Genomic DNA, 27,719 nt, shown 5'->3' on the forward strand with positions numbered 1-27,719 from the left:
TACGTCGCGGTCTTAGATCATTGTGGCGGTCAAAGGGGGAGCCAAGTGAGTCGGCGGCTCGAACAAGGTAGAGAAGAATCCGTGGTGATTGTTGCAGTACCTCTACCATACACTTAAGGTTTATTTACAGAGTGATTCTTAAACTTAGCTTGGGCTTTAACCAACAGATAGGGAGCTTTCTCTTCCTCAACCTCTATTTTGGAGAGCCTTTTTTTCACACTTCCTTGTTCTTTCCTGTGCGCATACCTGACACTATTTTCACACTACTTTTTAAATGATAAAGGAGATTAACTCTTCAGGATAGCATGGAAGCACCTGCCAGGGATGAGTTAAGATAATCAAGCAGGTTGTCTGGTGGAATCCATCCGCTCATGTCACCCGCCGACTTATCAGTAGTAATAGCTTTTTGGTCCTGTCCACATATTACATGCATACCTCTTTCCACCTCTTTTCTTATATTTCTCAGCCCTGAAAGTAGAAAGAGATATGAAGAGAGAGGTTTATTCCTGGATGTTTGAACCATCTCCACCGAGGCAGCAGTAGAATCGCCAATGCGTAACCCAGCTCCAGAAAATAGGCGCTTGCTTCTCGTCAACCCACGCTTCCTAGAAACTCTTCCTCTTCTCTCTCACGCGTTCCGCTCAACTGATAATACTGAAATGCATTTATCCTTCAAAATTTCACTCTGTCGATCAGTGTTTGCATTCGAAAATGGCAGCTCACGGCGGCGCTGAAATTCAGTCTTTTCTTATTAGGTGCAGCCATGTAGCTTTTGCACATAGATCTCTTCTGCAGCTCGCTTTGATGAAAGATGCTAACCTCTCGACGCAGTAAAGCTTCAATTTGCGCTGAGCGCCCACTTAATGGCCGGCTTTGGGAACAAGCAGGTGCTGCATTTTTGTCTAGCGACAAGCTGAAGGATAACCTGTCAGACATCATATTCCTCTCCTTCAAGTTTGCTATGCGCGGCCAATTGAATGGGGCAACTACCTAACTTTGCCTAAAACACGATTCTTGGCGTTTACGCGTAGTTTTCTCAGAGTGACGTATTTCTCATGCCTTGAATATAGGAAACGTGAAGGCAACTGATGCATCGAAAACAAAGGTACTACTTGCTACAGTCGCCTTCAAAATTATGTAGCTTAAAGCGAAGCCTACGCAGAAGAGGGAAAAGATGAGCTTTTGTCCGCCTCCCATGGAGAATGGGCATTTTCCTAATTTTGTCCAATCACCCAACCGCATGCACCACAACTACAGCAATACACGACACAAGGTGGTGTTAATAAGCGAGGGCGTACCCTTCTCCTAGCTGCTTAGCTCCCGCTGAAGAGAGAAGAGCTCTCCACGAGTAGAATCCAATAAAGCGGAGACGAGAAAGCGATACTCGGGAAAACTTCCAACTGCAGTCTCGCTCAGGCAGCTAAAGATGCATTTCAGCTTAATTGTTGTGCTCTCCAACTCCGCAGCAATGAAGACACAAGCCACAACGATTACCGCCAAGGCTGTGCTAACAACAAGTAGGTACTAGTAATGTCAGCTCCTTCCTACGCGCCGCAGTAACTTTGTCGTCCGGCTGTCGCGAACAAGATCAACGTGTCGAGCCACTATCGGCGGCGGCCATAATTTAATGAAGACAAACTGCAAAACTTCCCGTGTGCTACACATTGTCAGGGCATATGTCCTGGAACCCCATTAGGTCGAACGCAATTCGGAGTCTTTTATTGGGGCACTTCATGATATGCGACCTTTCACTTCGTCCAGTTAATCCCATCATGCTAACGAACATTGTACGTGAACACACTGGTGTCCTGGGATGTTTTGGCATTTTTTTCCTGTCGAGAAAATAAGTGCTCGTGTGATAAGTGCGCGTGAGAGTGCCGAGGTATATGATGGAAACAGGTACTTTGTCCACTTTTGCAAACTAGTGGTGTAGAGAATACTATCGCAACTATCAACCCCTTCTCTCCTTTTACATCAAACAGAGAGGCATCCTGGTAAATGAGACAAAGTTTTCAAAAGATATTTATCCTAATTTCGCATGATTTCATTTGCAAAAAATGATAAGTGATACGGTTCTTGAGAAATTTATGTGATGCATTCTCCTGTTAAGTTGGAACGCTATTTTGTGATCGCTTTTGTATAGCCCCAATTCTTCTCACACATGAACATTTATTACTATTGAAACAATAATCTAGATCACGTGCTTGAATTTTTGAGATGTGGGTAATTCGCAATATATATAGTATCATGCTTTCTTTATTTGCATTTCAGAGCGACTACGTACTTCACCTCCTACGACAAGCGCTGGTAAGTTTTTGTATCGGTCAGGTACTAAGTTACCAACAGGTACCTAGAGGAAGCTGAAATTAAACCCGCAAAAGGATATCTTATTTTCAAGTTGTGTCAGTAATCGCATTGTGGGCCCCCGTATTTCAAATGAAAGAGCGAGAAAAGTATTTGCTGTGGGTATGCGTCATGCTTTCACAATTTTGAAGAAGGCGCGTTTATCACCAGCGAAAATCTAACAAGGCAGGCATGTGCGTGCTTTGACCACCCTTCAGCGAGCTTCATGACAGCGGATGGAGTCTGAAAATGAATCTGCTCACAGGCACATGAGTGAAATCTCAAGGGGAAAAAAACCTGTCTCGACTCAGATCAACGCTCGCAGCTTCATTTGCTGGCGCTTTGTAGTCCATGGTAGCCATTTTCTAGGCTGCTGTAGTGTTCTTAGCTTGTCAAAATAAAGGTGGTGGCGGCCTGAGACATTCCGTGCGAATGACCTTTGTCGTAGCACGAAGTGTACGCTAAAAAAAATGGTATGTGTGCCCATTAATAAAACGGGCAAACATGAGCCGTCAATACAAAAAGATTCCAACGTCTACCGAAGCAATTCAAGGAGTGTAAATAGTTCAGAGCGTAGCTGCCAGACTTAAAGATCCTAAGCAGTCGTCTTGCCAAAGTTAAACACATAACTATTTGAAGTCTTTTTCATAGAAAAGCCTGACCACTTTATAAGCAAACCATTGTGTTTCAAACACAAATAAACATTTCTTTCACCAGGTGTGTGTGAGACTGTGAATGATTGACAGTATCACATGTTTTGGGGCGTCATCGGAAGAGAGAAGAAGTTGGAGTTTGAAGAGGTGGAGGCAGAAGCAGCGTGTCTTGGGAATTTTCAGTGCCTAGACTAAAAATTAACATCCGCGTTACGAAATTGGGGTGTACGTGCGGGGTGTCGATCCCCGCACTTCTCGCACTCACGTAATCAGTACGAAACACAATGATGAATGAATTAATGGCTAGGCATGTTGTGCTCAAGTAACTATTTAATGGTGCTTTTTCTATTCACCTTTGATTTCTGCGCTGCGCAACAACATTTCTCTAAATGCGAAGGTACTATCATGATAAAATGGGCAACATAAACGGACCAGGCGACCTAATGCCAATGCACTTCATCGGATGTTGATAAGTATCCACCACGTGATTAATTGTTAAAATGTGTAATAGCTTTCTGACATCATTTGGTCCTTTTATTTTGCGCATTCCATCGATCACGAAAATGTGCAGCTTTGTTTACCCCTTTTTTTTAGCATCAGTTATACAATTTATCTTCATTTTTCAGGGTCAACGACGACAACAAGTAAGCGACATGCGTGCGGTCAACGGCGGCGCTTTGAAAGTCCTTCAGTGGCGGCCATTCCACGGAGAAATACAAATGCCTCTCGATAACCGAATTTATTCCTAAATAATATTTGCGCCCATGAATTATTCAATTTTGTGGCGATACTTTGAATTAGTTGACCGTACAGAGGGGCTTATTTCCTACGGCCCTGCATATTGTATATTTTTAATATTTAGGTGAAATCCATATCAGCCGAATTTGCAAAGAAACTAGTGGCCTTGGTGTCTGGAATCCCTTTCATTTATCTGAAGTACATGGTACGAAAACAATTTTTACCTTTCTTGTAATGAAGAGTAGGTTAAAACAAAATGATTACGGTTTTAGCGCGTAGTTTGGAGATGGTACTGGCCAAGATATTTAAATAGATCTAATGTCCAGCACGCACACACCACGATCTTTACCTTCCATCCCCCCCTCCCCGCACGCAAAAATAGAGTTTACTGAGCCATTCACTCATGTTTTACATGTCCCTGTCGAACCGCTCACCTGCCTGCCATTGACGGCCTCGGATAGGCAGTTGCGGTTTGTGGTGGGCCTATCACATGTGCGAACGGCCCCATAATCTTGGCCTTGTCGAAAAGGGGCTGCAGGTCTTCTGCCGTAGCGTATAACACTGAAGGCGATATCTTTGGTCAAGAGGCTTTCTACATCTTTCATCAGGCTTCATCGCTCGGCCTAAGTAGCTCACACGATGGCGTCAGTGACACGCCTAGCAATGTAGAAGCGTATTAGGCCTCGAAGAGACGCTGGCCTGACAGAAACGTAGAACCAGCGCATTCTAGTGGCTCCGACCAGCAACAATCTATTAACAAACGAAACGTCATGAGCGGACGTCATCACAGACACAGATACCCTAATCCTCTTCAGCTGCCGCCGCTTCGACACCCGACGCTAATGTCTGCCATCGTCGCGCCATCCTTGGGGGAGATCGCGAAAACCTGCGAGAGCGATCTCTTTTCATGAAACCTCGTTGAGTGCCAGGATGTCCCCGTATCGGTTCCCGGCTGAAGGATTATTGTTGCCCGGCTGTCGGTCCTTGGTTTTATTACGATTTCTCCTCAAGGTCACCGTTAAGGGTAGCTAAATGCATTTCATGCTTAAAAAGAGCAGGCTTTAGCAAGTAGCGGTTGGCCGGTGACATGAATTGTAGGCATGTAGGTTTCGATGTCACCTGCCATCTACGACTAGCGTGAGGAGAACCCGAGAGAGGGATCAAACTGGCAACAGAGACATGGGTTATTAGACCACATAAAGGCCTTAGTCCTAGTGCCTTTCGTATGCTGTCACAAAACCGTAAGCTAATAGCCACAGAGAGCAGTCAAACTTAGTTGAATAATTTAATGCGAGACCATTACTAGCCACCTGAAGGAAAACGCCCCGTCCGCCAAAAAACGAAAGAAAGATTGTGCCTCTGTTATGATGATTTGGCCTGAGATTGATTGATCGACGGTTTATGTTACGTCTGGAAATCATATGTCACGACCCGCGTCTGAGGAGCTACAAGCTCGGGTAGGACATTTTATATGAAAATAGAGTTCACCAGGACACTTGGAACCCGAATCAGATACATTATTTTTAGGTCGTACTCGCACTTTCATTCCTGTTTGATAAATGTGACATTATAGCATATTGACGGTTCACTTCAGAATACATTTCGCAGGTGGTAGTTGGCTGAATACATGATCGGGCACTTTTCCGAGCGTAGCTTGACTCAGCATGTTTCAAAGTAACGTAATTTTAATGAGGAAGATACGCTGCGGCAGCAGGCGCATCTAGCTGTTGGTAGGAAATACTAGGGCGGTCGCTTTTGCGGTCCCTCTAGGGTACTCTACGCTACTAGAAACCCCGTTACAACGTGGTGGAGGTGCGGAGCTTCGATTTCCGGTTTGACAGACAAGTTTAATTGCATTTTGGTCGACATGCTCTCCATGTACGTCGCGCAGGACCATTCCGACTGGGACCGAATCCTACTATTCGTAACGTATGCTTGTAACACCGCCACACAGACGACGGCAGGTTTCTCACCATTTTTCCTGCTCTACAGGCGCGAACCTTGCTCTCTCCTAGACACAATTCTCCCTTATCGGCCAGTCTCTGAAGCTTTCAAGTACGCTGATATTTGACGTCTGGTGAACACGGACGGGAAAAATCTCGCTTCGGCTCTGCCCACACTTCTTATATCTTCCATCTCGACTCTCTGGTCTGGCTTCGCGTGCCACCTACGACTTGCGGTCCCGCTTTCAAACTTTTTCCCCAATTTCATGGACTCTGTCGTATCATCCTCCAGCGCTGTAATCTAGATCGTGCAACCAGTGATGCCACCCGCTGACCTCCACTGACGTGACCGAGAAATTGTCCATGTGTGTCGGCTTAAGCCGTACTATGACCCGTGTGTGTTGTTATCGCCGTGAGCTGCCATGATGGCTCGCCTTTTCGCAGGGTGTATTTTAAAGAGGAATATAAGCTCCCGCGGCAGGCGCACCGCGAGCACATGGCGCGATATCAAGCTGTAAGAAGGACTAGGACGGTCGCTTCTGCGAAATCTCTCTCAGCTCCTATACGCCACTACAAACCCCGTACAATAAATATGATCTCATATTTTGCAGGTAAATAAAGCCATGCCTCATAGTTATTATCCAGCCTAGCACGGCTCAGCGCTTTACAATATAGGTAACAGAAAGTAACCTAATGTTTCGCAATCTAACACGTAAGGTGTCCCAGTGTTTTCGCCCAAGAAAAAAAAGGAATGTTTTTGTGTGGACTTCCGGAGGGACTAAATGCATAACAATGTGGCCTAATTGAGCACGCAGAAACATTTCAGATCTGTAAGAGAAATTTACTTTGCGAACTCAAAGGCTTAATTCTTTTATGATAAAAAGATAAAGTGGCCGTATTGTGAAGGGAATAAATAAGCGAGGTCTGAAGCACACTGCTCGCAAGTGGAAGGCTAGGAAAGCGATAAACTCTGCGTGGCTTACATTTATTTTTAGCTTTGCTGAACAATTATTGGGAGTGTCAGATGGGACATGTAATCACGCACTACAGGGAAGCTGACTGGGGCTATTATGTCGCCACTAATAGCTCATGCGGTATACACCTGTGCAATACCAATACCCTCCTGATAAACGTCGTCTTCTTTCCTCTTTTTCTCCGCCTACGCAACATCGTTTACAATGAAAGGCGTGAACTTGTATCACCGTGACTGTCTCCGCCGTGAAAAAATCTACCCGGACATTTCTGTGAGAACACCGCACCCTAAATATGCGTTCTCACATGGAGTTCTTTGCTCGAAAGCAGTTCAGAACAAGTCAGCTTTTTTATTTCAGTTTATGTTTCTGTCGGGACAGTCGGATCTTCACTTGAGATTTAATAACCGTAATCTAAGGATGGAAAGTTATATGCCGTTCGATGGTGTTGTCGCATTAGGAAGGCTTTTATAATGAGGGGATTTACTTATGACTTAAACACATTTGATATATGTCTTCTTACCTTAAATATAGCAGCTGGTGGTTGATCTCCTCAGTGGCAGTAAAAAAGTACAGGCCGAGAATAATATTGTACTAAACGCACTTTTCTACTTCAATGGAATAAATTTGGAACAACACATGAAAATGTATCTCAAAGTAAGTTTCGTACAAAAGTAATTGGATATTTTTACGTCGATAGATAATTCTATTTTGCACTTTCCACTCTAGCGATGACAAAAAAAAAGCATTGACTGCAAAAGTTCACAATAAGCTGATGTAGCAAGAAGCTGCTCAGTTATCTGCCAATTGGTAAAACAGGCATGTGTTATTTTTGTAACATTTTTACTTACACTAATGAACGCCCTCAACCAGCTTTATTATAATTTTGCTTTCAGTGAAGCCCATGCCTTACAATTCCCTAATCTGCGTTCTGAACGCTGACATGAGCCAGAAGGCGGTGTCCGAGCTGCCGGAGGACGGTCTGTGCAACTTCGCCTTTTACCAGGCCTACGAGAAAGAGCATGCCGTCCTCAAAGGACCCGGCGGCCCATTTGCCACAAGCCTCGAGTTGATAGTCCAGGCGGCCAGTCAGCATAACAGGACCGAGTATGGCATCAGCTTCGAATTTCTGTAAGCTAATTCCTCAATTCTCGCAAGACACTAACGGTGAAGCTAAACTTTATGAGCACTTCCTTGAATGCGACCGAAAGATGCAATGCAGTTCAGTTAGCTTGTACACTTAACGGAAGCAACACAAAAAGAACAGATGTTGTTATATTAATATTTTCTGTTTTATAGCGCTGTTACACTATCCATACAGCTGAGCTGACTTGCTTCTTTATTATGGAATGTGCTCTTACCTGGACATTGTTATTTGCTCGTTTTGTGAGATTGTTACGTCAGAATAACGGGTACAGTGCGTTGACCGCGTCGTCAGTTTTCTCTGCTATCACGATACCTTCAGTCATTTTGGGTTGTTCCTTGTGCCTTTTTTAAACGCCGTTAGAATTTCTAAGCCTGTTAAGTGGCACATTTTGGTGTTTTGTCCTTTTCTCACATGTTTGTCTGAATAGTAACAAAATGATAATAAAACTCTAATAACTATTAAGGTAAGGGAGTTGTATCTCTAACCGATAACTGAGAGAATAATTCTAAAGTTTTATGATGTGTTTCTTGTTTCCCGCTCAGGTTGTAGCGAAGGAATCCCTGTTCGAAATGTGCTTCCAAATATACCACTACAGGTTGGAACTCATTTCCGGCTTAATCTAATTTTTCTGCATCTCTCTAAAAGCCAAACCATCCTCGCTAATCAGTTTTCCCGGCACAAAAAGGCCCCAAATAACGCTACCTCATCATATTTATTTTGAGACGTAGTTTTCATGTACTAGATATTCCTCTTTTTACCTTCAGATCAATGAGCGCTACACAGGCCCTACTTTCGCAAGGTATCGCGAGAACGACCCTAGAAAATCTGTGGAGGAAAAAGATATACCACTACGCTTTTCTGACCATACCGTTCTTCGACCTCGATGAGAAGAAATATAGAAAGGTGTACTACTACCTTAAGGTAAGCTTTTAACTCTTTGAGACGCCAGTTTTGTTTCCATGGATAAGAGCAGTTTCTGGTATAATAGTATGTTCACAAAGCGTGACAGAATTCCTCACCTTTACAGCCCGATAAAATAATGGTTATTTTTTGCAGCAGAAACAAAACATTCTGTCCAAGGTGCAGAACTGATGAAACCAAAGTTCCCATTCCTCGACTGCAGTGTACACCCGAGAGCCAGAGGAAATGATTTATTTAAATTTCGAATGTGTGCGTTGCTGATTTAAATCCCAAACTAAATATTGGTAGTAGTGGGGGGCAACCACGACTATTTAAAACAGACTTAGGAGGGTGAGTTCCAAAATTAGGTCTAAAATTTTTGTTTTCGAAAATAAAAAGGAACATTTGTCTTCTTTAATTTCGCTCGCCATACGGAAGGCTGACCATACTGCAATTTTTGTATACAATTTCCCGTCCGTTTTACGCATTTTTGCAGGAGTCGGGGCAATTTTTGTGCGTGTCTTTCATACCATCTAGCCGCCATGTCGTTGCTGAAGCGCTTAACTATTTCTGTGGAGCTCCTTCTTGGCAGGTTTTTGTTAGTATTAGAAACAATTGATAGTCTCTAAATTCCAATTCAAACTGCTGTTTGGGGAGGGGGGTGGCAACGTGGGTGAGAGCGTAGTCGTGGGAGACGCACATTTGCTCAAAATTCCTATTTTGGTCCCTTAACGTGTCATTCAGATGTTAACGGAAACAAGTGTGACAGATACAGCGCCTTTTCCTTCCTCGAAACCAATTATTATCAGTAATATTGGTAATAATATTATAAATATTATTATTATTATTTCGAATCACCCGTTTGAGCTGCTCAAGGGCCTCGCAATACCTGTCACCATTATTCTTGGTCTCAGGACCCATGAAGATTACTAAAGAGATCGCATTCTAACCCCTAAACACAGTTGACGTGCCATTTCTGGCAGCCTGGGTTCGCTTGATTTTACGTCGCTTGGTCGAAGACGAAAACTGCCAACCACGTGGTCCTTGTATGATCCTAGGCGTGAAGTGGAATGCCGAGGCTCTGTCACCCGTAACAAGAGAAGCCGAAACGTTGTTCGTTGGTCCTCCAAAGCGCCGATTGTATTCGCAGGAGATGACGATACGTTGCAGTTGATGGCACGAATAGAAGCATGAAGACTTCTTCTAGAAACGTCAGAAACCTAAATAGAGAGACGGTCGAGAGTGATCCTCTGATATTACCGTATAATATCTTTAACCTTCTCTGCTGTCTCGCCAGAAGATTTCGATCTCTCGCTTCATTATTCGTTGTGAATTTAAGTGCTACCTGCTGCAAATATCCTAGACCACTAGTGAACCTGGTTGCTATCACTTAACGGCCCTCTTTATACGTGTGTCAACCAGCAAAAAATTCCCATAGTCTGAACTCCTCTTACGTTCAGAAACATTAACTGCTCTAGTTTCGCATGAGACGCTACCGACGAACGGGGCTCCATTTCAAACGGCAGCCGTGCCAAGAGCGACCGTCCGTTGCAGGCATACCCAACTGAAAAACCAAAACTTCTACCGGCCAATAACTTCATAAAATCTCATCTAATCGCATAGCATCTCATACGGGGCACATCACTGTCATAAAATATCGTACATATTTTATGATAATGTGCATGAAACTACGCAACCTTATGGAATTATATGTGACATGTGATTTGTTATGTGGATTGAGGGAGATTGTGTGAGAAAATGTGAGGTTATTGCCTCATAATTTTTCAATGCGTAGTCATGGCGTAGTCAAACAGCAATGTATCGAGCAGCTGCACGAATACTATCGCTGCAGCCCCACCCCCGTGAAAATGGTATTTTTGGTACCTCGAGAATTATGCGCTACTTTGTGTGGGATTATTTACTCTGTGAACCACACAGCGTAAAAACTGCTTTATGTGCAACAGTGCAGGACACCCAGTTCATGTAAATATATGTCTGCTGTCTTCACAGGACTCTCTTGCTGTCTACACAGGAGAAGATTCCACGAATTCACAAAGGATTTCTAGTTGAAAGCGCTGCTTAATGCATGGTAAAATAAACATTTAATATTCTTGCGTTGTGACGAACTGAAAGCCAACAGATTTTGGCAAGACGTCTCGCATTGTGCTATGAGGCATTCCGTGGCAGTGTCTACGAAACCAAAAAAGGGTATTTCAAGTAATGCAATCCATTTGAAGCTGAGGTCGAGCAATGTTCCACCCCCTCCCCCTCCTCTCTTACTTCTTTTTAATTTAGAGTTTCTTGTGCCCACGGTTTTATTGTATGCAATAAAAACTGAGCAATACTAATAATTTAGTCGTTTCAATCAGCTTTCCTTTCAATCTCCCGTTTTCGGACTTCGTTTTTTTTTTGTCTCCGCCCTGTAAACAAATTTTCCACTCACATTAGAGTAGCGTGACACGGTGTACTCAAATAATTACCTTAGGCGTAGCTGTAGTTATAATTAAAGCGTGATCAAAGCATAAAAGAAACGGTAAAATTGGCTAGCTTCCTCTAAATTCTGGCTTTATTCTTTCTGAACTGCGTAAAAGCCCACGCAATTTAGACCTCAGAAAGCAAACAAATAATTAAAAGAAATCTTTCACTTTCGATAACCATTACGGTCTCTCATTTGTTTACCTGTGCAGGACGTGGACAAAAATGTTCACAAAGGACTGAAGCCACCGCGGCCGTGCTATTATCTCGTCGGCGAGTCATTTTATATTGAACCCTGGATAAACTTTGCTTTCAACAATATCAGGTGAGAGGCCTACGTCCAATCCACGGAATGAAAGACACGAAATGTATCACCGATGCTACTGTATTTTGTTTTGAAATTTAATGTTCTGAAACTGGTAGACTATCAAGAACACGAGAAGGGAAGTTTTTAGACTTCAATTCAATTCCATTCAATTCAATTTTATTACATCCGTTTAGTATATTCCAGCTTATACATACAGAAGGAGGTCCCAGAGTCAGTGACTGTATCGGGACCTCCGATAAATGACAGATAACAATTAATATACAAGACAGCAATAATTCACGGTAAAATAAATTTAACGTAGACAATAAATGAGTTCGTAATAAAAATAACATTATTTTGCAACAAAAAGCACAATGAGCAAGCAAGTTAAACACCAAATCAAACAGTAATAAAATATATGCATAAAAAGGCATGGCAGTACAGACTTTAAATATGTTAAACCACATAAAAATACATACCACGTAACGCTGATAACATAGTCATTATTCAGTATCAGTTTTCTGTTGTTAAAAAGAATTGTTTAACTTCGGATGCAAATCTGTTTTTTTTAAGAGATTTGACGATGGATGGTAACGCGTTCCAGACCATGATAGCAGAAAAATGAAAAGTTTGTTTCCCATAATTTGTTCGTACTCTAGGTAGTAATAAATTTTTATTTCTTGCGAATAGCGTTTTGTTATCATTTATTAGTGAAATCTGTGGGATAAGTGATACTGGAAGTTCGTTGTTTAGTAACTTGTAGAAGAATGTGCATAAGTTGTATTTAACGAGTTCAGCAACTGCCAGGATTTTATGATTACGAAGTAAATGCTTAGCGCTAGAGTCATTGAAGGTGGAAGTAATTATTCTAAGTGCCCGATTTTGAATCGTTTGTATAGAAAATAAATGCGTGTTATAAGTGTTTCCCCAGGCTACAATGCCATAGGTGATGTGGAAATGTATGAATGCATAATAAAAAGACATCAGTGTAGAATGTGAAAAGAAAGCTCGTGCTCTGATTAGTATGCGTATGCCATATGCTAGTTTAGTTTTGACGTGGGCAATATGCAGATGAAATTTTAAATGTGAATCTAACTTCACGCCCAAGTAGATGCAGTAATAGCTTGCTGTAATTATATGGTGTTCAATTCGAATACACGGTGATGATGCAATAGTTATCTGGCTTGAGGTGAATAAAAGGAAAGAAGTTTTTGAAGGATTAATCTGAAGCATATTAAGGTCACACCAGTTTGAAATATGAGCAAGGTCCTTGTTAAGGTTACTAACTACAGTCGATACAAATTTGTCTGAGGTAAAAATTGTAGTATCATCGGCATATAAGACGCATTTTGAAGAAGTCAGGCGGTTAGGCAGGTCTTTAATATAGACAAGAAAAAGAAGGGGGCCTAGTATTGAGCCTTGTGGTACGCCTATATTAGTAGTTTTTTCATCGGAATAAATGCCTGAAATACTTACTAGCTGGCTGCGGTCTTTAAAGAAATTTTTAATCAGTTGCAATGGTGGGCCTGTTATTCCAGCCGCTTCTAGTTTCATGAAGAGAATTGAGTGGTTAATAGAATCGAATGCTTTACTGAGGTCTATAAATACTGCACCAGCGCAGTTTCCTGCGTCTATTTCATTTTTAAGTTTATCTGTTAAATATAAAATTGCTAGGTCAGTAGAGTAGCCTGGGCGAAATCCATACTGAAAAGAAGAAAGAACATTAAATTTATCGAAATATTTGGTCAAGCGCTTTTCAATTAACTTTTCAATTACTTTGCTGAAAAAGGGGAGTACACAGATTGGTCTATAATTTGTTATCAAGGAGCGGTCACCTTTCTTAAACACCGGAGTGATTCTGCCGTGCTTTCGTTCGTGAGGAAAGATTCCGGTCTTAAACATGTTATTGATAATATTGGAAAGAACAAGAGATATGGGTTGAGCGATTAGTTTTATATAGCTAGGGTGAACACCATCGAGACCTGCGCTGGTTATTTTTAGAGAGGAAATGATGGAAACAACCTCGTCAGGACTTGTTGGGAATAAGAAAAATGAATAAGGTGGATGATTTGTGCCGAATTCGTAATGGGGTTCTGGCACTGAGTTATGTTGCGAGAAGTAATTACAGAAAGCATCGGCAATTTCTCGAGGGCTAGAATAAACAACATTGTCGGGGGTTACAGTCGTTATCGGCACCTGTTGTGCATCTTTATTTAGGAATGAGTTAATTACTTCCCACTTTTTTTTAGTGTTGCTACCACATTCGATAATTCGCTGTTCAATAAAACGTCTTTTAGCATTCTTTAATTGCATGGATAGGCAATTGCAGAATCTTTTGTAGCGAGCGCGAAGCTTGATATTAAACGGTTTTTTCTTTGTCTTTTTGTAAAGGTTGTCGCGCGTGCGCATTGCCTTTAGGAGTTTATCGGTTAGCCATGGCCTTTGGGGTGACGCAATAACTTTCTTGCATTTACGTCTCTGGGAGTTAGCATGAATGAAAGATATCAGGAGCGTTAAGAAACGCGAAAAGGCTTGTTGTGGGTCGTTCGCCGAGATAAGTGAAAACCAATATGCGTCAGTGACTGCAGCGACGAACTTTTCTTTATCAAGCACAACTTTGGTATACGAGATGGCGCTGTGTTCAGGATGGGGAATTGAAGCGCATGAAAACTGGGTAGTGATCAGTAATGTCAATATTCAGAATGCCGGTGTCTGGTGGAAATGCTAGGTTAGAAAGCACGTGGTCAATTAATGAACCTCTACCACCAATGACACAACGCGTGGGCAGCGTAATCAGGGATTCAAAACCAAAACTTTGAAAACATGTAGCATAATTCACGGTATCAGAGGAGCTGGTATCAAGAAGATTAATATTAATATCACCTGTAATTATGATGTTCTTAGTTTCGGCAGTTAAAGTCGTCATGACGCGTTCAAGAGCAGTACAGAAGTCTGGGACAGATGAAGATGGGGAGCGATAGATGCAACCAAGAATAAAGTTTTTTTGGTCTGTATCTAGAAAATTGTTGGCAAGTTCCACCCAAACAGATTCACAGTTAGTGACACTGATTTCTAGGTCGTGCCTGCGTTTATATGGGATGTTGGACCTTATATATATAGCTGAACCACCATGGTTAGTCGACTGCCGATGTGAGTATTCCGATGCATAGGAAGGGAAACAGAACATATCTTTATCATCGACGTTTAGCCAAGTCTCCGAGACAGCAATTATTGAAAACCGGGTATCCAATGATGAAAAAAGACTGTCAAAGTCATCAAAATGCTTGCGAATGCTACGCGCGTTAAAATGGATAATGGAAGGGGAATGATTTTGAAGAAATCTGTTCAGCTCACTTGTCGTAAGATAGGACGCCATGGTTCTTTAGTCGGCAATGCAAAAGCTCCAAAAGTGTATCTATATGACTAGCAGATTAGCGCCAGATCAGACTCGTCAGAGATGCGATACACATGGCTGGTGGTTGTTTTTCTTGCTTTTATCTGACAGTTGTCCGTCCACAGAAATTTCCAGCTCTTCGCTTTCTTGAGCCTCAGTGCTTTTGAGAACAGATCTTTGTTCCGCATGGTTAGGTGGTCATTCACGAAAAAGGGGCTGTTTTCAGGAGTTGACAAGCCAATATCATGCAGACCAAGCCTAGCTTTTCGCGCACCGCTGACGAACTCTGATTTTTTTGAGCGCGAGCAAAACCTAGCGATTATATTTTTTTGTCACTATCTCTTGTCGCGACACGGTGAACAATGTCCAGATCAGATGATGCAAGAGGGCATCCAACTTTGTCTGCCATGGTGAGTACGACGGCCACACAGTCTTCGTCCTGTGTGACCGGAATTCCTTTAATTTCAACGTTGTTTATCCGAGAATATTGGTCCAACTCAGAAACTTTTCTGGACAACTCACAGTTTTGCGCTTTTAATTCTTGGTTTTCCGCCGCTAGCGCTGTGTTGTCTGCTGCTAGCGCGTTTTTCTCCTCGCGCAGTTTCTGAACCGTGCTGTTTAAGAATTTAACGCTGGACTCAAGGCCATCCACTTGCTTTTTAAGCTCTACAGCATCGAGTCCTGAAGCTTGCATTTTCAATAAGATCTTGCCAAAAATGTCTTCTGTAAGTTGGTCACCCACGTTTTCAAGTTTTGACTCAACTTCCTCCACTCGTTTAGCAAGCTCGACGTTAGTAGGCATTTCATAGGCCTTCGCGTGACACACAGGCAAGCATCCAGAAAAAAAAAAGTGTACAGCGAGAACTGGCGAGTATGTTGGCAAGCTAGCACAAAGGTATGGGTGGCTAGAATATTTAGCCCAAGGGGCTTCTTGATGTTCGCTGACACTATAAGGTGAAAGTGCCGGCCGCCTCGGCAAGGAGTTAAAACGAAAGGAAAACACGAATTCTTATATTTGAGTAGATACACCATTTAGGTGATGGTACGGTCACACATTCTTTTTTCGCCTTCACGCAGGGAAAGAATGCACATCCACGGCGCGGTTGTGTACGGCCACCTGGTTTTTGACGATCGAGGTAAAGGACAGATCCTACCGCCCACCTTCTGGAACTCCACGCTTATCAATTCGGAGGTTTACAAATACAATCTGGTGAGCATTCATCGCGACTATCCACCTATGACATATGTCAGTGTTCTGTCTTGAAAAGAAGCCGGAAGTCGGCAGAGGACGATGTGCTGAGGAAAGAAAGGCGATACAGTGTGCGCTTCCATTCGTGCATTTTGTTTGTCCATAGCCTTACGTTCTGCCATGCTTTTCCAACTTTAACATGGGTTAATGTTGTGCCGATAAAAATCGTCCTTGCTATTTATCGATAACAGCGCCGATGACATCTGTTTCTATAAGCTACCGTGTTGAGTTGTACCGCAAAGGAACAATACTTCAGGACTTGTCGACTTGAAAAAAAGAAAAATCCCTTGATTAATGTCTCTTCAGTCTTCGTTTACAGTATCTTACCCTAGGCGCGCAGGCGTGCAAGTGCATGTAAGCGCTGTCACATTAAAACACTGTGTAGGATGAAATTTGATGCCATGAGTGTTTGCAGCGTCATCAGGGCCACTACAACCGCACCGCCTCCAAATTGCCTCCACTTTCGTGGGACGTCCTTATAAGCTTCCCTTCTAGTCAGATCCCTCGCGGTCTTTGCATCCTTGCCACCTTGGCATCTTCCCCATCGTTCCCGGACAAGCTTTTACTTCAGATGCTCCGACGCTACTTAAACCAACGACTGGCCCTTCACAACAACACTGTCAAATATGTTTTGCTGACGGAGCGAAGGTCTTAAATTGTAAGAGCTTTATATGGCAACATAAATAGCTGTGTTTCACCTAATTACGAATTTATAGGCACATTTATGTACTATGTGGGAGACCGATACACAGAACAGTTAAAATCAAGACAACTACATCACGTTTGAGTCAACATTTGTTGAGATAATACATATAGGTGGCTAATCAAACGGTAAGAATAGCCTGCCAAATGTTTAGAAGAAGTGTCTCTTCTACCTATTTATGGGCATGTCATTGCCGCAATATGTAGTGAAATTTAGATTTTTTTGCTGATAAAAACAACGCTGCAAAGACATTATCAGTAACTGTATTTATAGACTATAATACTCAACGGGCAGAAATACCGTATCATCATCTCTAGAAACAAATTCTTAAAATGAAAATTAAAGAAAAGTACACATGCGTGTCGCCATCTGCGATCGCCTTCGCACGAAAATGCATATGTCGGCACCAAGGTTTGAACGTCCACCTGAGAGGCTATGCTGAGCTTCCATTTACTGAGGCGAGAAGAAACCCTGTTCTCATCGGCTTGGAAGTCACCAGTTCAGGGGTTGAAGCAGGCTCTAGTAGTTCAGAGCAGCTCAGGGAGCAGTAATAATGCCATTTTGAAGAAGCTCCGCAGCAATAAAACAAGTTTTGAGGCATTCGAGTTATGTTTTGGAGCTTTTTTGTAAAGTCAAATGCCTTTATTATTTGCATTGTTATATTCCTGACATGCAAAAGCAACCTATCTGATTCTTTTTTTTTTCAAATTTCAATGATTCGCTGACCATGCACGCATCTATGACAATACAAATCTTCAAAACTTGTATAAATGCCTAAAATAACATCTGACTTCAGCAATGATTTTAAACAGACTTTTAGCAAACGCAATGCATGCTTGTCTACTCTATAACGTGACACAAAATAGGAATGAAAAAAAATTGACTTTGGTCGACTTGGCTTTACACAGAAGTGCGGAATCTGCCATGATATGTTTACGCATTGCCACTAGTGTGGAATCTAAATCAGTGAGAAGGAAGTTTCCGCTCTCTTTCTTGTTCGTATCACTTCCGATCCCATGCCTGAGCCGATAAATTCCTGGAAACTAGATAGTAGTTTCCCCAGAGAGAATCAGCACTCGGGGATAGTCTTTTCCACCTTCAGTCATTGTTTTTTCATTTAAAGACATTGACACATCCGCAATTTCAGCATGTTTGCGATAAGCCCTGTACGGCTTTTCAACCACCTTAAGAATGTTTCTAGTCATTGACACCTTCGGCGCGTCACCCTCAAAACGATTCAAGTATGGTTTTGTTCGACGCATGCTTTGTAAAATTATAAAGAGGCTCACTGCTGGAATACCTTCCCGCTTTCACAACAGAAGTACTAGAACTCAGCATTTTATCATCTGGAAAGTTGCCTAATTGCTCGTGGTATTTTTTGGTAACTGCATCACTTGTCTCTCCAAAGGTGATTGAAAAGGCTGGAAGAAGATGCTATGTCATATGAAGAGCCTTTTTCCACAAATAATCACCTCCAAATGCTCCAGGCATGTTTAAAATTTACTTGCAAAAATTATCTATCATTGCTGCAAATATGCCTCCTTAGATTATAAATCAAATTATTATATTAGGCACAGCATAAATCCATTATACCTCTGCGGCCGGTGCGCTGTCATCATTTCGAGTATGTTAGCTCCCAAATGAAGGATGGACAGCTCAAAAGATGCCATCAGCCTTCTGTACTTTTCACGGCTACAGTGTAGTACAATACTACGGCGGGTAATTGGATCGGATTACGTTCTTTGCAGGCAATACAATGGTTAAATGTGCAGAAAAAAACAGCATTCTGCTAAATTTGAGAACAATAAACTTAGGCAGCTAGTCCACAGAAGTTCTGTAGCAATAGTGTGTTTTGGAGCAGGATGGAGCAGGAAAAACTGTTCGTAGCAGACTGGAGCAAATGGAGAAGCACTTCCATTCCTAATAGTTCGTATTGATGTCTAAAGTATCTGAAACCATAGCTCAATTTTAGCTCCGACAAATGATCACTTTTACTGCTAGGAAGACGTCAAAATGACATACAAACAACAAGAAAACCGAGTTACACAGATAATGCTTTCTATATTTGGTCGTTCCTTGTATGCCAGTGGATAATGGAATGAACCCATTTCAACCTTCAACTAAGGATTTCCTCAGAACTCGATGTCAGTCAAACCTACTTTCAGATGATGGCACAGATATTGCCAGTAATTTTGCTGCGGGCCGTGGAACGTCTATCATAGAATATAATTGTAGCTAGATCAAGTAAGAATATCTTACGATGCGGCAAGCTGATGAAGGAAGACGACAGAACATGACCGATGGCGGTGGTAGATGAGGCTTATTGAATATGTTAGTGGGCCAGGGCGAGCGCTCCTGCCCACGCCACTGCCCGCTTTTTCTTCGTTGCTCGTCCGTAACATGACCCAGGGCCACTGAGCGATCGTCCCGGTTGTGAACGAGGAAGTTTACCGATGTTGAGGATTCCATGGCATGAAGATGGGCGTGTCTGGATGCTTGAAGAATAAGAAAAAAAAGGAAAAATAGAACGGCTTGCCGGCACAATGATTCCTGATGAACTTTGGCCCAGGACATTCTCGGGCCACACGTTGCCTCGATTCGACGGTGGAGGCCAAGACACGCACCGCATGGCATAGGCAGGGGAGGATGTCTTGAAGTGTAGCGGTGTCTTGGGTCGTGGGGTCTTCGGCCGGTACATCAGGTCAATGGGGTCACATATGGTTGTTCGGGTCTCTTCTTGTGTCTTGTGGTCATGCGTAGCATCTCGGGTCAGTCTCGCCTTCGTCGTGTCTTGTGGTCGGGACGGGGGGACGGGGCGGCAGAACGGTAAGGTCTTGCTGGGTCCGGCAGGCTGAGGAACTGCCATTCTATGCCTCCTAACCTTCATCCGACGGCGCACGAAGTCGCAGGGCACCAAAGCTCCCGACCAGGATGAGGGGGTGATAACGAAGTACCTCGCACCTTCAACCAAATGTTACGATGCGGCAAGCCGATGAAGAAAGACGACTGAACATGACCGATGGCGATGGTAGATGACATTTAATGAATATGTTAGCGGGTCTAGCGCTAGCGCTCCTGCCCGCGTCATTGTGCTTTTTCTTCGTTCACTCATTTTCACTCATTTTCGTGTTGTCTACCCTTTAAAATATTAACTCGTAGCACGTCACATTCAATATTGCTTTGTATATTGTCGGGGAAAGTTTTGATATATTCTGAGAATTTTGACGTGCTTCATAGGGGCTGTTTATGTTCCACCACTTATTTTGGTACATTACAGATATCGGCGAACATGTAGCAGTAAAATTTCTTAGCATTTTTGGCCATCGTAATATAAGCTTCAATCCGTAAACAGCATTGCCAGTGGTATTATGTTCTTCACTATTATGCATTTCCGAAGAGAGTTTTAGTTTATGCCTTCAGACAAGAATCTAAAATGCTGATGTGGGTGGAGGGCGTGGCGTTATTAAAAAATTACGTGAATTGCTGCGTAGCGTTTGGTAATTCGTATGTGACTGTTCATACAGAGCCGATAGTTTTGTTTATTCCTCGACGTAATTTCTGAGCAGCGAATGCTCTCGACTCCTGCGGAGGCGGAGCCTGATCGGGGCCGCGTCGGCCGCCTATCGATGAAGGCAAAAGGGAAGCCGCGAGAGTACTCTGCATTCACTGTGGATACGTACTGTCACCTGCCAAACGCCCAAACTTGAAAAATGTGCAAGCAACGGTGAATGCGTTACTTCATATCGACACCTGACATCTTTCAGCTGTTTGTGTCTAGCGATGTTTTCTCGCACCTAAAAAGCCTGCTTTCTTAGGTTCCTACCTGGAGCAGAGCCAAGTCTTCAAATATGGTGACTTTCGCTTCGGGGTGCTAGTTCGGGTACGCGGGATTATAGTCAACACAGCTAGAGCCGACTTTCAACAAAGGAGAGATGAGAACCAATCGTAGGGACACCTAGTTACATTATGTGCAGGCAATTCAATATTATTAGGAAATGTTGAACCCTTTACCTTGGACTTAATACCATAGTTTCGATATTATTAGGGTCTGCTTACATGTTTATCCGAACGTGATAGAGTGGCAACGGGCTATTATATGGCATCGAAATGGATAGTTGCCGCTTCAGGTGTTTTAATGTCGCTTCCTACAGCTAGCCTTCAAATGTATCGACAGAACGTCTTTTTTTTTTTCAAAGAGGCATCTAAAACTATCTTCTGCAGAAGACATTTATGGAACAATTCTTCTATTATGGAATGACGCGGTAATGATGCCTCCCGTCTATAGGCTATCGTTCGGGGGAGCGAAAATTTGTTCTAGGTTGCTAAACAACCACCCAAGATGGTCATCTAATATATGACGCTAATAATTTCATACAGTCGTAAGCTACCAATATATTCTACAGAGCACCAAACGGGGATTTATTGCTTACTGCTTCTGAAGTTTCAGCAATTATTAGCAGTTAACATTTGCATCTATATAAGTTCTCTCCAGCTCCTTTACACTATAACTGCTTTATCATGATCACTTCTCTCAATATAACCATATGATCTGCACTTATTTGGTGGCCTGTGGCCTCATTTCAACTTACACCAATAAATTCCACCGCCATAAACATCACAATACTGATATCTGAAGCCCTTCTTTACTATGTGAAAGTAAACAGCAAAACCGGATGTCGGGACATTTCATATATTATAACAGCTTGCCATTGTATGCTAATTACTATATACTAAATACTTCAGGGTGAAATTAAATTATTTGTAAATATGGGGCAACAAATGCATATACGTGAACGCGGGCACGATGGCAGTTCGGTGCTGAATTCAAGGATCCCTTTTCCATGCCGACACAAAGCGAAGCAGGGTTGTGCCGTGCGATGTCACCGTTAATAAACAATAAATCTAGCTCACCTACAGATATCTTCCAATACAGCGTCCATCGCTTCAGAAATCGGTTTGGTATGTTTAATTCTATAAAAGCAAATAAAAAAAACAATCGTTAACGTTATCGATTAATAACCTGAGAAGGGGAGATAAAATATCTCTCAAGGTTTCATATAATTTACCTTTTGAACAATTTTTATTTATTACTATTTACCTAGCACACTGTTACATTCTATCATTTCATAGTCCATGCAACATTTTTAGCGCTCATGCTACTTCGGTTTCAAGTTATCAAGCTTTATATAATGACTAATACGCCTTTATGTATTATATAACGGTCGTGCTGATTTGAGTGGCTATAGTGAATATATAGTCCGCACTATCAGATTTCATAACGTGCTGTACTGTCTGCGGCCATTTGTTGCCATACCACGCACAATACTCTACCGTCATGTGCCATACAATGCAGCACCGTATCGCAGCTTACAATATAATGCATTACAATACTACCGGGTGTCCAAGTATCCTTAGCCAAGGCTTAAAAATTAAAATTTGAGATAGGTGAAAACAAACACCACTTGTATACAGCTGCCAGCCATCGGGCGCACCACAAGCAATTTTTCACTTTGCAATTATTTAAACAGTAATTCAGATATATAGTTTCTAATTTCGTAACTATTTTTTAGACAATAAATGTGATGTGCATATTTGGAGATGACCTTCTCAAACTCGCATTGCAATTATTTGCGATAAAAGCCTCTCGTGCATCGCTTTATCTAAGTTGTGAAGAAAGCCCGCGAAATACAAAAAAAAAAAAAATATCACGTCACTAACGCATTCGTACGCCACGATTGTGGTGCTCTCAAACGTGGTTTGAGTGAACAAAATTAGCTGCGGTCGTGACTCGAAAGCCAGTCCCAGCAGTAGGCTGATATGTTAACGACGGTTGCAGCCAGCGCGGTGAGCTCGCTGCAAATTGCACCGTCCCGTGCGCCGACTGCCTGAAGCGAAGCAACTACCCTAGCCATATCAGCCAGCCGCTGCAACAGGGTCGTGGAGCCAAGGCTTCAGCTGAATATGTTCAGTGAAACCAAGTTTGAGAGCAGCACAATCATGGCACACGATGCCGCCAGACACGTGATATTTTTGTATTTCGTGGGCTTTCTTTAGAGAATAAAAAAACGATACACATGATACTTTCTTTATCGGAAATAAATGGAGGGGTGGGTTTTAGTAGCTGCTCTCCAACATTACAAATTCATTGTCTAAAGGCAATAGTGAGATAATTAGAAAATTATTTTAGTTACTAATCAGGTTACTTCAAAATAAAACAAATATTCTCTGTGGTGCGCCATATCCTGGCAGCTTTGTATCAGTGGGTTTTCCGGCCTACCTCAAATGTTTCATTTTGAACTCATAGCTAAATTATTTTGAACACCCTGTATATTTTGTGATATCTTATTATAGCATGCCGTATCATTGAGCCATAAAAAAAAAATATGCTTTCGTTTTTGGCAGGACACCGCGCACTGGGCGCTCAGCGTACTGCCGCTAAAGAAGCTTGGCTACACAGAGTTCTTTCTGGCGGTCACCACTGGAGGGCGCTACTACACACCCACCAAGGGAGACAAGTACGAAATCCTCGCCAGGAACGGTTACCTCACCACGGAGCCACTGCACGTTGACATTGGTCAGGTAAGGACTGCGCTCAACGCGCTCTCCTCTAGATCCTTTTATTTCTCACGTGTGCATAATGCTCAGAGACTGTCGTGAGTGGCTATCTATAATAAGAGCATAATTTTTCCTTGGATAGATTTCCACACCAGTTTACATAACAAGGATGTATTAAGTGCTTGTGGCAAAAAGATACGCGCTTGCTGCCAAAAACCATTTTTTCCCTTCTGCAAGCCAATTGGCCCATAGTGTAACAGCAGTGGTTTATCCGTTAGGTCTCCTGGTAACATAACACCCCCCCCCCCCCCTCCCCCGTGCTTTGCCTTGTTAGGTTTGCCGTATGCGTGTGAGAACAAAGCTGATGTCCTGAAATTGTATTTGTGATGTTCGCGAAGACAGTAAGGAGCCAGTAACTTGTCCTTGTGTCTTAAATATGACTTTCTCATGAAAAAGACTTTCCCGCATTTAACCCTACGGCCATTACTGGAATTCTAAAGCGGTATTCAATTTGCACGTATTATGTCGCTTCGATACGTTTTAATGAGGCCGATGTAATTTCAAGCCTGATCCGCCAATTGCTGAAGTGTGTCGGTCAATAACTTTGGAAGTCTCAATGAACAGTTCTTAATCTTGTCTACACAGGTCATACATTTGTCGAGGTAAACTGAGTGAATTCTAGAGCTCCTATAAGAATGAGCCTTCTTTGAACATTCCGTAAACGTACAGCTGCGTGCTCCTACTCTGTAGCTGCATAGCTTTCGAGGTAAGCTGCATTGTCAAACTGCCAAAAACAGGCATCGCTCTTGTCCTCAGTTACAATATCGCATTGGGGTGAAGGTTAATATGATATTTTGCAACATTCCTGTCGGTTGGAATGAACAGAGCCGAACACCTGTAATTCTTATTTTTTCAGTTACACTAATGCATAAAGACCAGATATTAAATAAATGTTTCATTTGCTAACATAAGCAGGCTTACCAGGATAGTAGGCTATTGAAAGTCACGCTTCCCTAACACTATTATATGTTTTGCTCAAGCTTACAGCAAATGTTGAAAAGGTGTATTGCGTTACTGTTTCTTTTTGAGGTTAAGAGAAACGAAACGATTAGTTTGCCCTCTCTTTAATTGCTCGCCATACTTTTATGCGCATTGTCAGCCACGAATCTTGACTACCTTGTTCATTTCTGGTACCACACGTTTCTTATCCTTTGGCGCGACCAACAGTTTTGCAAGGATACGGAGTGGTCCGGGGGCTTCCGCGAGGACACTCCTATGGGTCCTTTCTTCGCCAACCCGAAGATAGACAGGGTTGTCACCCACGATGACGAGCGGTCGCTTCGTGAAAAGGTGAGCCCAGGTCGACGTGTTTTTGCTAGCTAGTATTGCGATTCTATTTGTATGCTTTCCTCTTAAACGATATCCTTCGTCTCTTCCCTGGACGAACGTCATTTGTGCTGCGTTCTGAATGCGAAAAACATATTACTGCTCATAATACAAAAGCAAACATGGTGTCGTTTTGCTGTTACGATCAGCTATTTAAACTCTCATGAAGTCGCAGATCTTTTCTTCAATAACTGTTGGAGGCGACTGTGCAAGTTCTACGTTACATTTTGCTCATTATGGTACATATGAGGTTTACTTTTGCCATGTTGGTTCAAAATTTCAACACGGCATTTATTCGACTGAGGCCAACCTTGGGCTTTAAAAGATGGACCACGAGCACGCACCCAATGACTGAGGTCTGCGACCGTGCCTAGAAAGAGAGCCTTTAATGCATTCGCTTTTGCTCAAGATGGCGACTCAAGCACGTCCTCGCTCACGCTTTCTTCTCGGTCGTCTTCTTTCTCCTAGTTCGCTCGGTAAGAAGAACGGCGCTAAAGGTTAAACACTTGGTTTACCTTCTCTGCACGCTTAAAACATTTGTACTTAAGCCTAAGGTTTCGGAAATAAACACGATAACGGAAGGGTGTGTTTGTCGTCTGTTCCGTTGAGGTGTAATTGCGGCGGAGGTTTCGACCTCTACTTTAGCTCCACGGAAGAGCACACGCGTAAAAATCGCTACTTTTTGTAGTGATTATGGTGGATAAGCGATATGTTGTTTAAGAATGAACGGAACGTCGCTGTAGAAGTGCGTCCAGGGCTTCAGTGTGTCGCTGGCGATTGCATGCAAACACCCTTACGCATGTCGTCTCATATCACAGTACTGACGGCACTGCTGGTGCATCTGTAAGGGTGGTGTCATGACATTTCGCTTCCCATCAAGGATCCATATCATGGAGAAGGTCGCAGTGACATTGCCGTGATAATTCTAACCGGCGACGTATGTGCCTCCAATAGAATACTGTTCGTTTTTATAGTGGGCGTGTGCCAAAATTAGAAGCAGATACTGCGCTTTGATTGCTGCTGAAACAAAAGCCGCCTAATATGTGTCAATTTCCCGAACTCTGCCAGTCTACCAAGAAGTAAAATGCGGAAAAAAACACAATAAAAAAGGCACCATTGAGTCTAATATTAAGGTAGAGCATAAATGCCTTGCTAATTTTCCTTGCTCCCTCCTCCTCTGCTATGCGGTCTACATCCTGATATACTCCCAGCCAATTCATTGACACATATCTGTAGCTGACGAGCTTCTACCCACAAGCTTCTATGTCTTGTTTAATGCGGGTTTTAACTGCTGTGAAATGCTTTAGTGAGGTTATTACCTCGTGCAGGCATTATACTTGATCCATGGTACAACTAAGGCAAGCGGCGCTCGCAAATAATCATAATAAAAGAATTTCGCTCTGTAAACCATATATGCAACGCTAATATCACCGACAGGTCGAACATATATTTCGAAGCTCTTCACTAGAGCGCCTCTAGTTAAACATGCGCAGGTAAGGAGGTTAATATCCCCATATCACACGTGCGCAGGCAGGGAGTTTAAGATCCACATACCGCACTTTGCCACAAACCTTCTTTTCTGTTTTGCTTGGATGCTTGTATACCAGTGTCACATCCAATATTGCAACGCCGCAATTGTACAGTGATTAGGGCATTCGACTGCTGTGTCCAAGGATACAGAATTGAATGGCGGCCACGGCGGCCGTAATAAAGCCGTATTGATAAAGCAACACATCGTTCAATATGGCAAAGCACACGGACACCTTGCTTTTCGATGAAGGCGAAAAGCAAGACGTCCGTCTGTTTTGCCATATTGAAAGATGTGTTGCTTTATCAATGCGGCTTTATTAAATTTCTTCGCTGTTCACGATGCGTCAAGTTAGACATCTTACGACTGGTGACAGGCGACGCTGCATCTACGTTGTTCCATGCTGTTCTAGATTATTTTGGCCAGCTTGTCTCGATGCTGCTTTGCCATATTTAAATCGGGAAAAGGAAAATCTGCGCTACAGAACAATGACCTACGAAGGAACGATCACAACACTACAGTCGCCTTTGGTGTTTTCTCGTCCGCAAGATTGTTCTTGTAAGTTTTAATTTGAGTGTTGCGAGCATCCATAGTTGGGCGACGAGCGAGCGCTTTCTCTGCACTGGAGCAAAGCAGCCTAAGAAATAGTTGATTTCTCTCCTACACCAGACTGTTCGTTTTCCACCTACGGCACCTCAACCGCTGGTGACAACATGATTTCTTGGGCACATGGGCACCTGTGCAGAAAAGTTTATTTTCTTGTCACCATTTTTTAAGTCCTAATAAGGCTCCTGCTCCACTTTATTGAGCGTCGCAGTGTTTATAATGTACTCACAAGCCAAACTCAATTGTTCCTGAGGAACCGTCCAAACCTTAATGCAGTTAGAACTATAGTTTAATAGGTGTCTCACCCTGACTCGCTCTCCTTTATCTTGACCGCAGCTGTGCCTGGGCAAAAAGCGGACTCCGGCGGTCAAGTACGGCGTCGCCGTCTTCGACGCCAACCTGGACGACCCGCGTAACCTGTGCGGAAAAGGCGCTTACTCGCGTGTGCGCCTATTGGAGAAGGTCAAGGACTTCTTCAATGAGAATTTCCTCAGCGCCAATGACTACGATGAATGCTTAGTGCTGTAAAAAAATGAGCGACCCATTTTTTTTTTGTCGCGGCAGCTGTACACTGATCTATACGCAACAATATTGTGCATTTATAAATTGATTTTTGACGTCAATTTAAGTTGTGCACTCTTTCCAATGGCGGCGAAAGCGGAAGCACCCGGACTTTCCTTTCAATCCTTGCGGTCCTTAGAGTTCAGAACCGTAGCAAAGGCTATTTTCAATTGGTTCTTTCAATTACACTGAGGAACTCAATCTGCCACAACCTAGTTCTAGAAAAGAGTAGCGGGAAGGGCACGATTTATTTTATTATC

General features: G+C 42.8%; 1 protein-coding gene across 1 annotated transcript; it reads left to right on the forward strand.

Annotated features, from left to right (window-relative positions):
• The first annotated feature begins 7,555 nt into the window (after positions 1–7,555).
• On the forward strand, positions 7,556–27,426 carry LOC146188996 (uncharacterized). The gene is made up of 7 exons (XM_084605156.1): positions 7,556–7,779; positions 8,560–8,716; positions 11,383–11,495; positions 15,949–16,081; positions 23,226–23,402; positions 24,606–24,728; positions 27,235–27,426. The coding sequence occupies exons 1-7, from the start codon at positions 7,592–7,594 to the stop codon at positions 27,424–27,426; spliced, it is 1,083 nt and encodes a 360-aa protein (XP_084461282.1). The 5' UTR covers positions 7,556–7,591.
• Positions 27,427–27,719: the final 293 nt, after the last annotated feature.

Source organism: Amblyomma maculatum, chromosome 5, assembly GCF_055883805.1.
Source record: "Amblyomma maculatum isolate TAMU_Amacu chromosome 5, ASM5588380v1, whole genome shotgun sequence".
In the NCBI taxonomy this organism is placed as follows: domain Eukaryota; kingdom Metazoa; phylum Arthropoda; class Arachnida; order Ixodida; family Ixodidae; genus Amblyomma; species Amblyomma maculatum.